This window comes from Cucurbita maxima, unplaced genomic scaffold (assembly GCF_002738345.1).
Source record: "Cucurbita maxima cultivar Rimu unplaced genomic scaffold, Cmax_1.0 Cma_Scf00028, whole genome shotgun sequence".
NCBI classification, from domain to species: Eukaryota; Viridiplantae; Streptophyta; class Magnoliopsida; order Cucurbitales; family Cucurbitaceae; genus Cucurbita; species Cucurbita maxima.
In genome coordinates this window covers 1,389,421-1,405,164 of record NW_019272044.1, presented here as the reverse complement: position 1 = coordinate 1,405,164, position 15,744 = coordinate 1,389,421, and the positions used below count along the sequence as shown (strand labels likewise).

At 34.8% G+C, this 15,744-nt stretch overlaps 1 protein-coding gene and 1 pseudogene across 1 annotated transcript; both read right to left on the bottom strand.

Moving 5' to 3' along the window:
• Positions 1-4,673: 4,673 nt before the first annotated feature.
• On the bottom strand, positions 4,674-5,406 carry LOC111465128 (ethylene-responsive transcription factor ERF027-like). Its single transcript, XM_023109433.1, has one exon. The coding sequence runs from the start codon at positions 5,190-5,192 to the stop codon at positions 4,689-4,691; it is 504 nt and encodes a 167-aa protein (XP_022965201.1). The 5' UTR covers positions 5,193-5,406; the 3' UTR covers positions 4,674-4,688.
• Positions 5,407-9,894: 4,488 nt separating this feature from the next.
• Positions 9,895-14,890, bottom strand: LOC111500178 (annotated as a pseudogene).
• Positions 14,891-15,744: the final 854 nt, after the last annotated feature.

Sequence of the window (15,744 nt, the reverse complement as noted above, 5' to 3'; positions counted from 1 at the left end):
CACAACTCAAATTAACTTAGTTTCTTCACCACAATTGTAGACTTTTAATCCATCTTTACTAAGATATTTTTCTCATAATTATTAATCAATCACAGGAAGAAATAATCGAGTCCAAAGATCACAAAAACTAAAACTTACAAAAAAAAATCAGCTTCTTGACGTTTGGCGGAATTCAACTTTTCGGTCCAAATAAACTCTGACTTTCTTCATAAAACTTATTCAAAATTCTTCCAGTATCAACATACTAACTTAATTCCAAGAAAAACTCTCGAATTCAAAGGAAAACTAAAATTAAGAAACCCAATATCATACCTTCTACTCTTCTTCAATTCTTAACGGAATTGAGTGATTCAAAAGTCAACTATGGCTCAATAAAACTTCAAAGGGCCGTTTGGAGCAGTTTTCGACTCTCTCCCTCTAGCACCATAAACCCCATCTTCTTTTCCTCTCTTTTTCTTTCTTTTCCTTCATCATTGGCCATCTAATTAGGGCTAATGCAGACCCCTAATTAGGAATGAAGTTTAAAACAATCCATTTATTTTTATATTATTTTTGAATTCCTAAAATTTTTCTAAAATTTTTTTTCTTCAACCTCGTCTATAAATTCTCTAAGATGCTCAATAAAATTTTAGAAGTTCGACTTGGAAAAAAACTCGTATTTTAGACATACATATTCTACTTCAAACTTTGCATAGAATATAAAACAACATACTTCTCAAAAATCTAAACCACAAGCATGACAGTAATTATTTTTCCATAACCAAACGTACCATACATACTCATCCAACAACGCCTTTCCACAGTCCTTAACATGCATTTTCTAAACACCTAAAGTCAGGAATGCTTGCATGATAACACGTCGTAGTGATCCCTACAAGCATTACTTGCTGAAGTCCACATGACTACTTACTTGAATGACAAATGCCCTCGTGCGATTCCGGAATTTTTTCTAGAATTCCAAATCCGTTTAAATTCTTATCTATTTGTTCTTTGAATTCTCATAACTTTCTCCATTCAACTTAAATCAACATGGTTCATTCACCAAAATTGTAAAACTTTAATCTTAAAATTTATTTTAAAGCATATCTCTAAAATTGTTGAAGTTTGAGCTTAAAAGAAAAAATTAGGTATTTATTCCTCGTTGGGACTCGGGTGTACATTATTTTATCTATTTACTCTAATTTAAACCAATTGCTCGAAACCTACCGGACCATTATCCATGTGAAGTCTTGGATAAGTTGGCATATTAAGAGATAAGATCCACCAACCTTGAGAGAGGAGATACCAAGGACATAGTTGCAAGAGTATTTTTAAAATATAAAGTTTACCGGTATTTTTATTTATTTAGTCTTTTTAACAAAACTCTATTCACATTTCCGACCTCTCTTTTGTGTAATCAAAGTTGATCAATCCTCTCAAATAGTCATCCATCAACATTGAAAGTTTCCTCTCGACCAATTCTTTTCGCTTAACACATCATTTCTTACCAAACAAAATTGGACAATTCTTTCTTATTATCAATGAACGAAAGACGGATCGTTTGGTCGTAGCTTTAACAATCCTTCGTCGATATCCATTAAATTCCTCTCAATAATCATTCAATAACATAACTTCATTCAACAATATTTTCATAAACTTGCTTTTAAATAAACTTGGTAATCTACAATGACTATCTACAAAAGATAAACACTACTATTTATAACGTCTAAAGATTTTACCGTCACATAAGTTTGGCATATGAAACGTAATCTTAATACTCTTTGTTCAAGCAAAAAAAACTCATTATATTCTCGAAATGTTAAAATCTCCATCCGATTCGAACTTAACCCGACAAAATTTTACTTCCAGTTTCATTCAAAACATCCGAACACCACTATCGTACTGAAAAATCTAGTCGGCTACAAAATTATACACGTGCTTGAAGACTTATATCACCATTGCATTTAGGGAAATAAAGGAAAGAAAACGAGAGATTGTGAGGATGAAAATGAATAGTAGACAATGTCGGCCATTGGTTGAGTTATTATCCTCATGGTTTTGGTCAAAGCTCAACTTTTTGGAGCTTCAAAAAGTCCGAAAAGATATTATTGCGGCGGCCTCACCTAACCCACAATAGACCACCATCATCCCTTTCCATTTCATTTCTTTACTTAACTTTCATTTCCATGGCCGACCCTTTTATACATTTGTCTCACCACAAATCTCTTTCACAATTCCACATTTTTCCAAATCTTCAACCTACTATGGTCTCGAGTTCGTCCTCGTTGCTGACAACTCAACTCGTTGTTCTTTAACGACTCGTTTTACTTTTCTTATTTTCAAAAGTTAAAAATAACGGTGAGCGGTTCGGCTTAGATTGTTGTATGAACCAAAATTGAGAAGCTAAGTCTATATCTCGTCTTATGTTATTGGATTAGGTATTATATAAATCATAACTCATATTAAATATTAATTAATTAGGTTGGGTTAGACTGATAAATCTTTCGGACCAATTTGAAAATTCGAGTTGGTTGATTGGGGATCCGAACCACTCGACCAAACTCAAATTATTAAACTATTCATTTTTTAATTATTTTACAAAAAAAAAAAAAATTATTTTTCCACCCTCTATATTACATTAATAACTAAAACCAAATAAATTCGGATATCCTCATTAATGAATTATATTCAAGTTAGCTATGATTTATAGACTTACACGTAGATTAAATTCTATGATATCGTTGTTATATTTTTATATAATAACCTGTCATAAAAATATTAAATATTTCTTTCGAGATAAAAGTCAAATATTGCGGGCAATAAGTCGAAGGACCACAGCTAATCAATGTCAATACATTTATAGATTTTTTCAAAGTTGAACTATATAATATAACCTACGTCACAAGTTTGGGTAGGTTTCAATTGTTACCCATATTAAAAATATATATATATATTTTTTATTCTTTTTTAGGTTAAAATTATTTATATAATCAAATTTTATATATCAGCTACCACGTCAATTTACGTTATCAAAATTTTCAAATCACATTAAGTATTTTTTGTTTAAACCGATTTGAAAAATCTAAGAATGGAAAAAAGAAATACTTTTTAAATTCAAGGACACAATTGAAATGTCTCACTTCAAAGTCGAGAGAATAATTGGTATAAGCTAATTTGAACACAGACCAACTGATCACATTTTCTGTCTTCGATCAAAGGTCAGAAGTTTGATTCATCATCCTTATATTGTTAAGCTCGTAGTGAAAATTTGTTAACAGGATGAGTTTTTAGTTCAATTATACTATTCGTGAGTTTTATCTAGAGATAATGATGGAGTGTAAATTTAATTTTGATGAAAATCTAAGAGCACAATTAATTTTGTGTATTTGGTTTGCTTTTTTATGTTTATTTAAACTATATGATTTCGACCTTTAAGGTTATAGATATATATTTGAAAATATAACCTTACACATTTTTGGGCCTTCGGTGTCTCCTTAATTCAATACTCTATAGAAACAGAAAGAACAGATTTTCTAAGCTCAGGTGCCTTCAATTTCAAACTTTGCTTCAAAAAGGTTGCATCATTTCTTCTTATAAAGTGTATTGCACGTTTTTCAATGGGTCATGTCATATTTTAAGATACAACGCTCTCTAAACAGAAATGGTAAATAATAGAAATGGTAATTTTTCTATCGAAATAATGAGTACTTTTTTAAAAAAATGCTCATGAATTTTAAACAAACTTCATTCATTGCTTGAACTAATTCTTTTTCTAAATATTTTTACAATTGGTAAACCCTAAAAAAATTATATTAATACTCATGAACCTAGCTTCTTTCTTTTCCCTTCTATGTGTGGTCCTCAAAACTATGATGAATTTTTTTTTTGTATATTAAATTCAATCAACATAGTAACTCGCACTCAACTATCTTGATATAGACTATATAATTTGACTAAATGCGGTAGTTTAGTGATTCGAGAGAATATTGAACCAGATAAAAAAAAAAAAAAGAAGTATTATATCATAGATTGAAGCACAATAAAGAGAAAAAAATAGACGAAAAAAATGATGAAGTGTATATAACGGTTTGATCATTCATAAACTAATGAGAATGGCATTTTGTAAGGGTATTAATGTAAATTTTGAAATAATTCTCGTTCATATATCAACGGTAAGTATAAGTTTAGTACTAGTTGACCCATTTATTAGAAAAAAATGGAAAAAGAAAAAGAAAAAATAAAAAAAGAAACTTTGATGAATAAGAAATGGTAATGAGGAACACAACACTGAATTCTAATAATAAAGAACATCAAAAGGTCTCTGACATATCAACTAACCAAATTATTACCGACAACTGACAGTTCATAGATCCATAGTACAAACAAAAACATATTTTAACACAAAAACTTGTCTACCAATCAAAATCTCCATTGCCACACACACTCTCTTACTCTTATCTCATCATAAAGAGACAGAAAAAAATGGAGAATCTTACTTAAAATCTCTCTCTTTTCCAACTCAGCTCATTTAAGGTTTACTGTCTATTGTTCCAAACAACTTCTGGATGAAGCAAAAACATGTTCAATATTATTCTAACTTTTAAGGTTTTGTCGTTTGATGAGCAAAATTTTGTGAAATTATGATGTGATTAAATATGTTCGAATTTATAGAAAACTTTTTAAGGGTTAATTTTTGTTTCGTTTTTCCTCTAATGGTAGCTCCAAAGATTTTCATCTCCGGTGGAGTTCCATGAGTAGCAGTCATGTGATGACGGCGAGCCACTCATTCGCGGCGGCGGCAACAGCATTCCCACCGCCATGTCATGCAGCAAATTGGGCATTCCGAACAGTGCCTCTTCATCAACGAACTCATCGGAAGGTGGAGACTGGTGGCAGCTATGGTTATTACTTTCTCCTTGATCAACCTTTTTTGTCGCGGCTGCAGCGGCAGCAGCGAGACGAATATCAGCTGGGGATTTGGAAGCCGGAATTGGGTAGGAGCGAATCGAGTCCGGGAAGTTGAGAACAGCATTGCTACCCTTGAGAGCCAGCGCAGCCACGTCGTAGGCAGCAGCTGCCATCTCCGACGTCGGATACGTGCCGAGCCATATTCGAGTAGTCTTACGTGGCTCACGAATCTCCGACACCCATTTGCCACTCCGGCAGCGGACTCCCTTGTAGTTTCCATGTCTATTGGAGGAGGTAGAGGCCATGAAAGATGTCAAATAAAGAAAAGGTATGATATTTGGTCAAAATTAAGGAAAGCACCGGCACCAGATAGGTGTCTATGATTGTAGGAGTTAAGTGGGCAGTAGTAGATACTGATGGGTAAAGGGGTTGGGTCTATTGGCCTACACTTTGTATAGGCATATTTGGGTCAGCCTCCTATAGACTTATAGATTGAGAGAGAGAGAGAGAGATAGAGAGAGAGAGAGAGAGACTAAGAGAGAGCTAGAGAGAGGTTTATGGGAGAGAGAGAGACTAAGAGAGAGAGAGAGAGAGGATCAAAGGGTTTGTTTTTTTTTCTTGTAGAACTTTAAAGAGGGAGAGGGAGAGAAGTGAAGTTGGGAATAAAGAGAAAAAGAGAGAATTTATATGAATGTGATACAAAGAGGAAAAGTGAAAGCGTGGGGAGTTCGTGGGGGGAAAGAAACAAGGAGATTGGAATGAACCAGTTGGATTTAGGGTTTGTCCTCATAAGATCACACGCTTCACCCAACGCAATCACCCAATTAATTCCAATGACAGTCATAAGTGAGCTTACTAATAATATCACACATGCTTTTCATTTCTTAAAAACACTACCAAAAAGGAAAACCACAACAATTACACAAGGTGGCATGTCCTATTTGTGTAGGATAAAGAGAGGTACCATATTTAATGGATCCAAGCTTTTAAAACAAGCCAAACTTTATTTACAATTAACCTTAACCCAATCAATTTACATGTTGTCAATCTATTCATGTGTTTTGAGGGCTAATATTGTAAGGATTCGAGAAAAAAAAAATCTACACAGACCTACTGGCGAAAATTCTAGCGACTCGCACAATATGCGAGTATCGCCACAGAGAGATAATGGGTGTGGACGTGCACAATATGATGATAAGAGTTTTCATGATGAGCATGACATTAGGGGTCCGTTAACCTCCGAACGTTGCTATAGACAGCTATCTTGACCAGAGATGGTCCAAGGGGTGTGCGAGCTGCCTGGAGATTAGCACTCGCACGAGTAGAACATGTGTAGGGAAGTACTACACATCCATAGTAGTCTTGACGGTAGGCCACTCATATTATGAAATGAGATAGAGATAGGTCTTTAGAGCATATTTGCATGAGATTGCATATACTATGACCCTTATAGTGGGGTCACTTATTGAGTATTTTTCAAAATAGTGTGCCACATCATTTTTTCAAATAAAGGCAAGACATCCATGTAAAGATTTCGTTCATGTACTAATGATAAGAGTATTTACGAACTTTTTAAAAATGTTTAAGAGTATCGATAAAACTTTTAAAAGTTTATACGAGTATTTTTTTAATATTGTTTCTAGAAAATTAAACTTTTTAAAAGTTGGAAGTGTCCAATTCATAATTTTAATTTTTTTATTATTATTTTAATCAGGGCTACCACGACTGTCAACTTCGGTCAAGACCAGGAGCTTCTCTACAAAGTGTTTTGTACGGTAGATTGATGTTCAGGGTTTGGTTTGGCGCATGGTGAGGGCCTGGTTAGCGACACGATAAGTCACTTCACAGCAGGGCCAATCTTTCTTTCTCTTTGATGCCCAAACACCGCCCAGGTTTGCTGCCCACACGATCAGATCTATACAGACATTAATCTCCCTAGCGAGCTTCGACTCACATTTATGACAACCTTCGAACAGCTGAATCTTCATCGGATACCCTAATTTTGATCTATGAAGAGGGTAGATCTAGAGCAAAATGGTAGTAACCCTGGCTAGAGATCCGTTCAAATGGAAGAGACGAGGAAAAGGAATAGTCGACGGTTAGAAATCATGGCTCTTTACAATAGTATGATATTGTCGACTTTGAGTCTCTCCGAAGGCCTATAGTGGAGTCCTCGAACAAAGTATACAAATCAAAGTATACCATTTGTTCGACACATAAGTCACTATTGACTACTCTTTCGAAGCTACAACTTCTTTGTTGAACATTTGAGAACGCTATCGACATGGCTAAGTCAAGGGCATGACTCTGATACCATGTTAGGAATCACGACTCTCCAAAATCATTTGATATTATCCACTTTGAACATAAACTCTAATGGTTTTGCTTTGGGTTTCTCCAAAAAGTCACATACCATTAGAGATATTTTCTTTACTTATAAACCGACGATCATTCTTTAAACTAGCCAATGTGGGGACTCATTCTCAACAATCCTTAACATCGATGAGGTATGAGTTTCAACAATCTTTAACATCGATGAAGTATGAGTTTCAAAGTATGATAATTCAAAGAGACAAGGGACAAATTGACACAGAGCCCAAAATCAATGGAGGTGAGACCGAGAGCATGTAACGCTTCAGACTAAGAATTCAAGCTAGGATTCAAAACCTATATTATTTTTGATATCTTATAGCTACAAACATTTTTCTCTCTTCCTTGGGACCAAGTCATACTATCTTACTTGTCTATTATCACGTCATTTAATTACTCGACATTTTGACATTACAAAACTTTTAAGATTTTTCACACGAACATAAAACTTGACATTTCAGAAACTTTTTACTTTTATTGAATAAACCACCTGAATAATTCAAACCAACCCAATCCAACTTAACTCTCTAGAACCCGAGTATTAGATTAAAATAGAAACTAAGTAATGGCCATTGTTCTTCCACATCTATGTACTTGCTTCATCTTCTAGACAAGCAAAGGTATTCTGGGTTAATTAGCTTCTATTTTCTTACTATGCTCTACTCGAGTTCTGAACGCGTCTTTCTCGTGGCTATCATTAAATTTTTTTTTTTAGTATAACGATTAAATTTAAGATTTGTAAAAGTACAGGGACTAAATTTAATCGACAAAAAAATGTGAGATCCCACATTGGATAGGGGAGAACGAAACCCTCGGATGTAGAAACTTGTCTTTGGCACATGCATTTTAAAAATCTTGAGGGGAAGTCCAAAAGAGAAAAATCCAAAGAGGACAATGTCGGCTACTGGTGGACTTGTGTTATAGTTGGTATCAGAACAACCTCTCTCTAGCAAATGTGTTTTAAAAGCTCAAACACCACAATATCTACTAATAGTGAGTTTGTACCGATACAAATCTCAAAATATGAAACCAAAATAGTCTTTTCTTTTTTTAAGGGTAAAGTTCCTTTAGTATAAGAATTTTTTTCCCTCCAAATGTGGAGGCAATCAATTACAAAATACCTCCCGATCTCAACGTCACATAGATCTAGTTGGTAGAAGAAGAATCGTTGTCGGAAAGAGATCTTTCGGATAAGTCAATTTCAAAATTCTCTTTTCGTCAAAATTTCATCAATTTCGTTATAAATCTCTGGAAACAGGTTAGAAAATAAATATTGAAATGTTATATGTTAGTGTTCTAGGACATACATTACGAATCTTTCATAAAAAAAAAAAAAAGAGTCGAAAGTTTATTATAAGAGGCCTAATTTGTATGTCAGCTATCGATCTGGTCTAGAATGTCGAAGGGTTTGATGAAGCATGGGCTCAGCTTCCACTTTTGTTCGATCCTTAAAACATTTTTCATTAGGAATACATTAAAAAATATCTTATTACCTACCTCAAACTCCAAGTTTCTACGCCTTGCATTTGTGTAAATCTTCTATCTACTCTAAGTCGTGCACATTCTTGTCTTGATCTTTTGGATCTCGTTGGTGACTTGGACTAACTCTTGTTCCAATAGTTCATGTTTTCCTACCTCGTCCGAGTACACCGAGCTCTTCATTGTTTCAATATCAAGTTTCAAATAGTATCACACCAATAGTTGTCTAATACATGTGGCTGTAAACGATTTCCACCAGATCTAACTTGAAATCTCAACTGTTTACAAAACTGAGGCATTGCTACAAGTAATATTGACATCCCAATCTCTCCTATTCCCCACACATAACAACAGACAAACGACATGTATGAAGCAACTAGACACGTGTCATCATACATAACACAAACTTCTAACTATACCGATAGTGAGGTCACTTAATTTATTGGGTTACGTTGATGTTACTCATTTATCTTTAATGAAAGTTTGATTTGTCATTTGAAATCCAAGTGAGCTAATAATATCAATTTTAAATTAAAACTTTTTCAAAATTATTTCCCTAAATTTTACCATAGTCGAGTATTAGACTTTATGTGACATTAAAATTTTGCGTAACAATTTTAGATCATTCTTTTTATTTCTGTATGTATTTCCTCCTCTCTCTCTCTCTCTTTTTTTTTTAATTTATTCATTTCAATATTTCTTTCTTTTATTTTTTTTAATTTTGTTCATCTATACTTTTAGCCGGTTTTAATAGATTTTTTAAAAATGGCTATGGATCATGACATGACTTATAATTATAGGTAAATTGTTCTCGGTATTTAATTTCTAATTAAAATTTAAATAATTACAATGAAATTAGAATAAAAGAAAACTAAAATCTAAGATTATAAATGTACTTTGATTTTCTATAACATATAGATCGATATGTTATCCTTTTGGAAATAGACTTACGGAAATAGCTCAAAATGATAACATTACTTTTTTTTGTAGGCTTGAATATGTACAATAAAAATGAACAAACACCGTTATCTCAAATATCGCGAAAAAATTTATAATTTAACCAAATACAAAAATTAAAACTAACACCAGAGTTTATAAAAATACATCCAACAAGAGTATGTAGAAGCACTATGGTGTAAAATACTTTCAAATGCACTTCTACAATACCATTGCTACATGCATCACACAACTATAAATATATTTGAGATAAAAACATCGAAGAACGGTAGATTGATCATATTGGCACGGGTTGATAAGCATCATGATAATAAACTGTTTGGTCACTCCATCAGCAAATGTGTAACCATCTTCCTCCTTATAAAAGAGGTCCGAAAGTCGAGCAAAATTCAACACGCAGTCGAGGATTACATTAGGAATAAGCTTTGCGGGTTCGGTGTAGTCTTCTATGATATCTTTCCATGCTTTTACAACTTGCTTTTCTTGTTCAGCTACGGCCTCTTCTTCTGATGCTTCATATTCATTCATGCAGATGCCACATGACCTCTCTCTTGTTCGAACTGAGTATCAAATTTAGTGATATTTGACTAATGTTGTTCAACCATTTGGCATTAGAAATTCATTGTTATTTGTGTGTGAGTATCTTGTGGGAAGCTATGTCATTCATGAGCCTTCCAATGACCCCCGAAGCTATAAGAAGCGTAGGTTCAGGTTGATCCCATAGAGCAGCCTGTTTTGAAGCAACATTTCCCAAAGCAAGGAAGGCAATTGAAGTAAAAAGATGGTATCCTTGTTTTGCATATTCAATTGCATTGTGTTTTAGGTGGGAAGTCTTTCATGTAATTTGGGAGATTCTCAATGCAATTGACATCCCACCTAAAACACAATGCAATTGATTTAAAAGGCATTATTAGATTAGTTTAAACAAAGAGGGGAAGGGCTAAACCTTTGGATTGCATTGGTGAATAGCTCAAGCTCATCCAAGGTAGCATACGCATCATACATATCATCAACCATGAATATCAAACCAATAATTTTGGCTACATATCTTCTCATGTTGGAGTAATTTGGTGCATAATGTAATCCCAATGCCCAAATAAAGCACTCTACCACTCTATCTCGAGAAAAACATAATTCCTCCACCAACTTCAAATTTTTCCACCACCTATGTATATATTCCATTTCGAAAGATATTTTTTTTTCTGGTAAAGTTTTTGGAGAGAGTTGTAATCCAACTTTACAAACGTAAGGAAAGTATTGTTTTTGAATGGATTGTTTGATAGAGAGATATATGGTTCCTAATCATGAACCTTGGCATAGCTTTATAGATCGGCCACTTCAAAGCATACTTAGCTTCTTCTCCAAACCAAGAGGTAGAACTCATGGTCTTGCTTCAAGCTTAGTAATTATGAAGGTTCATTCTCAAATGTGACGCTTCATACAAGCTTAATATTCCACTTTCGTCCTTCACGGTTGATTCTTTGAAATCTCCCTTTTCATTCGTAAACTTGTTGAATATCTCTGTTTAAAATGTATGAAAAGTAAAATTAAAGTTCGTTTTTTTAAACAATATAATTCTTTAAAAATTTTAATTGAGATACTTACCACATGAAATATAATAACCTTGTTATCTAAGCACTTGAAATCTAAGAGCAGTAACATAAAGATCATCGTCGTCAAGATTGTGAGGCTTTTGCATGTCCTCTAGAATTTTATTCATTTCATCCTCAAAGTGGTGAAATAGACCTAGATGATGGATTGAATCAATTAAACTTAGTTTTTCTCAAGATTTTTCACCATGGCAAACATGATCAAAATGCATATCTTATCTAGATTCTCACTTCTTCTTTCCGTCATGAAGTTGTTTCTTGTCCACGTCATATTCTACCTAATTTTACATCATTTTATACCATACATCAAAATGCATATCTTATCTATTTATATAATCACGCACATAACATGATTGGAACCTACCCTTTAAAATCGTAATATGAACTTAGGCTCTTTCCAGTTTCGGGCAGGGTTGGATGTGCAGTACTTCCCAACACACGCCATGTACATGCACATGGACCCATCAAGTAGGCTCATATACGTACCCTTTGGGCTAGACTTGGTCGGACACAACGCATTAACGTGTCACCAAACATCGCAGAAAAAGAAATGCCCGCGTGATATCATGGCGAACATAACGGGGAAGTATCCCGATACAGATGACATACATATATGCATGAGGTCTCCATGATTTTCATTCATACAATAACATTAACATCATCCATTTTTCCTTTCATCCATGACATCGTACATATATGCATCATGTATACATGGCAGCCATCCTATGATCCATCACATAACTTTTCATGGCAATACATAATATGACGTACATAGTAATTCATTTCATTTACAAAATAGTGTAATGGATATCACATACATACATATCATAGCATCATATGTCATTACATAGAACATATACATATAGCACATAACATCATCATAATACATCATAATGACATATCAACTCACATCATCATAGCATCATAGTGTCATCATAATACATCATAATATCATATCGAATCACATCATCATAATATCATATCGAATCGCATTATCATAACATCATAATATCATATAAACAAAGATAACACATGCAAGGGCTACTAGACATGTGTCATTATACATAAGACAAGTTTTCCGACGAAGCTGATAGTAAGGCCTCTTAGTAGGTTGATCTTAACCAAAGTTCTACCTAGCTCCAAATTTTCTTGCTTTCGTCCTTTGAATTTATTCTCAATTATTTTGAATATTCACTTAGTTGCCTCGGTAAAAATTAAAGTTCATGTTTTCATTGTGTAACAACCCTAATTCTTTCTAGCTCTAAATTTTCTTGTGGGCTTCTAGCGGATCTGGATGCATCAGATCTCATCTTCCTAACCCGACTTTTGTGATTCTTTTTCTATTTTCTCTCTCCTTCGCTTGCGATAACCCGACGTCTTCCTCTTTGATATATCAACAGCTATGACTTTGTTCTGGTGCAACTTCCACTCTCACAACGTCCCAAGTACTCGTGAGTACTTATACATATAGATCCATTTGTTGAACACAACTCTCTATGGGAAACACTCGCACACTTTATTAAGACCAATCGAGAAGAGATTTACAAGACACTCGGTAGAAACTACTACTTTGTAATGATTGTGATTTCTTGGGATGATAAACTAAGTAGGATGGAGGGGTATTTATACTAGAGGGCAATCTATTCTTAAAATTTCTCAACCTTTTCCTAAAATACCTAAATCATTTTCCTAAATTTATTCTAAAATCCCTAAATTATTTTTCTAAAATCCTAAACCATAAATATAATTACTCATACAATGGTTAGGCTTAACCCTATTGGGTTAGTGATGATATTTTAAGACTCCCCTCAGCACTAGTCCTCATTCGTTGCACCATGTTGAGCTGACAGCGAAAACTCTCATGTTTAGCAGTATTCAGCCCTTTTGTAAACAAGTCTGTCACTTGATCATCTGTCTTGATCTGCTGCATCTCCATTTGTTCCTTCAAGACTTTCTCTCTAATGAAATGATAGTGTACCTCTACATGTTTTGTTCTAGCATGAAACACCGAATTTTCTGCTAGGCGAATCACAGATTGATTGTTGTAATGAAGTATTAGATACTCAATTTTCTGGTGCCAATCTTCCATCAAAAGTTTTAACCATGTATTTTCCTGAGCTGCTCCAGCTGCTGCTCTATACTCTGCTTCTCTAGTTGACAATGATATTGTTAGTTGTCTTTTGTTACACCAAAAAATTGTTCTCAAACCAAGCTTGAACACATACCCAGTGATTGATCTTCGGGTATCGTGGTCTCCTGCATAGTCGACATCACTATATCCAGCTAGCTTCTAGTCTTCGCTTCTTTTGTATAAACGATCGTAATTGATTGTACCTTTGACATATCTCAAGGTTCGTCGAGCCGCATCCAAATGAGGCTTCTTCGGATTTTACATATATTGATCAATGACTCCAACTTCATTTTCGAATTTCTCCAGTTAGTCCATGTAGAACTCTCTGTTTAACTCTCCATGCAATAAAGCATTATTCATATCCATCTACCATAATTTTCAATCTTTATTTACCGTAAGTACTGGAGAAACTTGTACGATAATGATCTTTGCCACTAGACTAAACGTTTCATCATAGTCTAGTTCATATTGTTGAGAGAACCCTGGATCTACAGTCTGAGTTTTGTATCTCACAATTGATCCATTCGGGGTACAGTTTATTTTGTAAATCCACTTGCAAAAGATAGATTTAACATCTCTTGATCTTGGCACTAGTTCTCAAGTTTGATTTTGCTCCACGGCTATAATTTCTTCCTCAATCGCTTTCTGCCAAACCGAGTTTTGTGATACATCCTCATATATCTCTAGCTTATATTAACTTCATCTTCTACAATAGTTGTGTTGACATACTCTAGACTTGGCTTTTGGATCATTTCTAATTGTCTTAGTGGTTGAGGTGCTCATTATTTCTTACTAGGTTCGCTTGGTTGAGTCACTTCTTACTCACCAATTACTCACCAAGACTAGTGTCACTTGAATCTTCAGCCACATTAGCACTGAAGCAAATGTGTACAGTTTCCTCCCCGTCTTCTGTGGAAGAATCTCTTCAGTTTGCTCTTCCGTCAAAAGAATTTCTTCAATTTGCTCAAGGCTTGGTAATACTCTTCTCTAAGGGCCACCCCTCTTCCACTGCACCACTTTGATCATCAATCATGTGGTTTGAGTATCCTAAATCAATGATCCAATCATTCTCATAATCGATATGGTCTCCCATCATCACCATGAGTGCTAGCTCATCTTCTTCTATAGCATAGAGTACCTCTGCATCCCATTCCTCCTCCATCTCCATGTTGGAGGATGTCACATTGCTTTCGACAGATTTTTTCTTAGACCAACAATCTTTGGACATGTGGCCCTTCTTCCCGCAATTGTAGTAAATGCCCTCAAATCTTTTCCCTTGAGAGTTATTGTTACCGTTCTTATAAGCTCTCCCTAGTTGTACAATTCCTTGGTGACTTCTTGTTTTGTCACCATTGTATCCGCGTTTTGTAGACGGCCTATTATTGCTCCGGCTTTCACTTGTGTAGAGTACTTCTTCTTCACCCTTCGATGTAATGCCTCCTATTTGTTTAGCCATGGCTTCTTGGCTGACTAACAAATTTTTGAACTCTACAAGTGATGGTTGAGTGGGCCATCTTTGTACAGCAATAATAAAGCTTCTATATTTTGGTCGCAATCCGTGGATTATAATCCTCTTCATTCGAGATTCTATAATGGCAGACTTCGGGTATAGTTGAGTAATCTCTCAACAGATTAACTTGACCTTGTGGAAGTACTGAGCAATTGTCATGTCACGTTGTGAAATTGACAACAACTCATTCTCCAGCAGTTGTAACCTCGTATCATTCTTCTTTGAGAACAATATCATGAACATGTCCTATGCTTCTTTCGGTGTCCTGTCATCCCAAATATGCTCTAACATCTCTTCTCCGATTGTGGTCTTCAAGGCAAACATTGCTTTTCCTGCTTTGATTCTCCATTTGCGTAATGTGCCGTTAGAATCATCTTCTAGCGGCGTAGTTTCGCACCCACCAACGATCTCCCAAAGATCATGTCCTTGTAAATAGGACATCATGCATGTTGCCCACGTGTTGTAGTTGTTGTTGTTGAGTTTCTTGATTCCTCCAACAATTTGGAAATCACCCATCGTGTTGGCTATACCTCAGTAATACCAAACAAGCTCTTTTGACACAAGACTTGCAGAGTCACAGACTACTCAAGACACAAAAGAAACTCACCCACTATTAATCTCAAGAAATCGTTTCTGATGTGGAAGATTAGACAAAGCTGCAACCACAGAGCATACTAAGAATTCCAAGAGATTAGATAACCTACACTAACCTCGCTCTGATACCAAATGGTTGAACACAACTATTTGTGGGAAACACTCTCACACTCTATTAATAATAAAATAAAAATTCAACCTTTTCC

What these genes read in the sequence shown, in the direction of transcription:
- LOC111465128 (XM_023109433.1), bottom strand. Translation starts at nt 5,192, where the DNA reads ATGGCCTCTACCTCCTCCAATAGACATGGAAACTACAAGGGAGTCCGC.